We start from the raw sequence: 1,691 nt of genomic DNA, 5'->3' as shown, positions 1-1,691 counted from the left end.
AAGAACATCTTCTGACAGTTTGACCTCAGATGCCACAGCATACCTACAAATATCTGGTAAAGTCCATGTTTCGACAGGTCAGGACTGTTATAGCAGAAGAAGGGAACCCTACTCAATACTAGGTGGGGGGTCAATATTATGGCTGATTGGTGTAAATGAAATAAGAGGTGCAGTATCATCATCTGAAAAGTCTTTTGCCATAAACTTTGAGGTTTTTTTTATTCAAAAAAAGAAAAGAAAACATTTTAAGCTTATTGACTAAATTAAACTCCACCAATGTGCTCTTTCCAAAGCTTTTTATTCTTTAGAGTTTTAGATCAGCAACAGACATAAATCAATACTGATTTATAAAATGACACAGATCTTGATGACATTATTAGCGATGTGATGTATCTGCTGTCTCGTATTCAGAACAAAGAAGAGGAGAATGGGAGGCCTCTATATTTTCTTCTCAAATAACTTTATTCTCGACATCATCTTCCTTCCATTACTTTACTTGTCTTTCAGTTTAAGAACAGTTCCATTTAAATAACTTGTTTTTTTGTTTGTTTTCATCATCGTAGCAACATGTAAGCAGATAACGATAAAATGATGTTATTGCACAGTTACATGAGAAAGCATCCCTTCTAAACACATTTTACAGGTTAGTGACATCAGATGTGTTTACAGTTCTCAGTGAATCAAGTAGGAAAAAATAACATTTTGAGATCATTCACATTTTTCCCATGAACTGGAGAGGTTTTAATTTAAAAGAATTTGAACATAAACTTGAACAGTTTGCATCTTTGTTTCACAGGTTTAATTAAACTCTCCAAATCAACACATGTCAAATCACAGAGTGGAATCAGAAGAACTCAAATGCTGCGAATTGCACAGACAAAAGAGTATTTAAATGAACAGTCTTTGTCATTCCATTTCTTATCTGTTCCCCAGTTGGTGTGGACACATTCTTCTGACCCTCCAGCATTGTTTGGCTCTCCTCTATTCCAAAACCTAAAGTTGACTTTAGAGCCATCAGACCACAACCATGCGCCATTCCTCTGAGCATCAGTGAGTCCGATCCAGTTGACTCCCTCAGCAAGATCAAAGTTTCTGATCAGGAATTTGACAAAATTCTCTTCCTCCTGACTGTGGATAGATACCAGGTTGGCTCCCTGTGATACACAGTACAGCTCTGCATCAATCCAGGTCATCTTAGTGGCGATGTACTTGTAACAGCGTCCGTTGAAGCTGTACCAGAACTGTGGGCAGTTTCTACGTTGTAGGGCCAATTCTCCCTGAGCTGAAGCGGATACAGCACCCAGAGCCAGACAAAGCAAGACGAGGAACAGCTTCATGTTGACGTTTTACGTATCTCTGTTTGAAGATGTCTTGATGTATTGCTGGAATTAATTTGCACTGGTGGTTGTTCCCAGCAGTTCTGTAGAGACAGATGACAGGCTGATTCTTTTATATCCTTCAGAGAGGGTGTCTGCAGTGTCATGTCTTATCATTGTCCAAATCCTGTTGTATGCAACACCTCAATATCTGAACATGAGCCAACAAACACCGCTGTGCCACTTTCAGTCAACTCTGGCATCAGCCTTTTTTTCAGCACAGCAACACAGGCATGCAATTACACATCAACAACAATCCAGTAGTGCAAAGCTTTGTATACATATGTGCAATTTAAACAGCATTGCCGTAAGATA

At 38.9% G+C, this 1,691-nt stretch overlaps 1 protein-coding gene across 1 annotated transcript; it reads right to left on the bottom strand.

Moving 5' to 3' along the window:
- Window positions 1-854: 854 nt before the first annotated feature.
- Window positions 855-1,337, bottom strand: LOC140274725 (lactose-binding lectin l-2-like). Its single transcript, XM_072370092.1, has one exon. It carries the CDS (start codon window positions 1,335-1,337, stop codon window positions 855-857), a length of 483 nt encoding a protein of 160 aa, XP_072226193.1.
- Window positions 1,338-1,691: the final 354 nt, after the last annotated feature.

This window comes from Leuresthes tenuis, unplaced genomic scaffold, assembly GCF_036924035.1.
Source record: "Leuresthes tenuis unplaced genomic scaffold, fLeuTen1.0.hap1 SCAF_18, whole genome shotgun sequence".
Taxonomy (NCBI): domain Eukaryota; kingdom Metazoa; phylum Chordata; class Actinopteri; order Atheriniformes; family Atherinopsidae; genus Leuresthes; species Leuresthes tenuis.
Note: the sequence above shows the minus strand (reverse complement) of the source record. Positions and strands in the feature narration are given on the sequence as shown.

What these genes read in the sequence shown, in the direction of transcription:
- LOC140274725 (XM_072370092.1), bottom strand. Translation starts at nt 1,337, where the DNA reads ATGAAGCTGTTCCTCGTCTTGCTTTGTCTGGCTCTGGGTGCTGTATCC.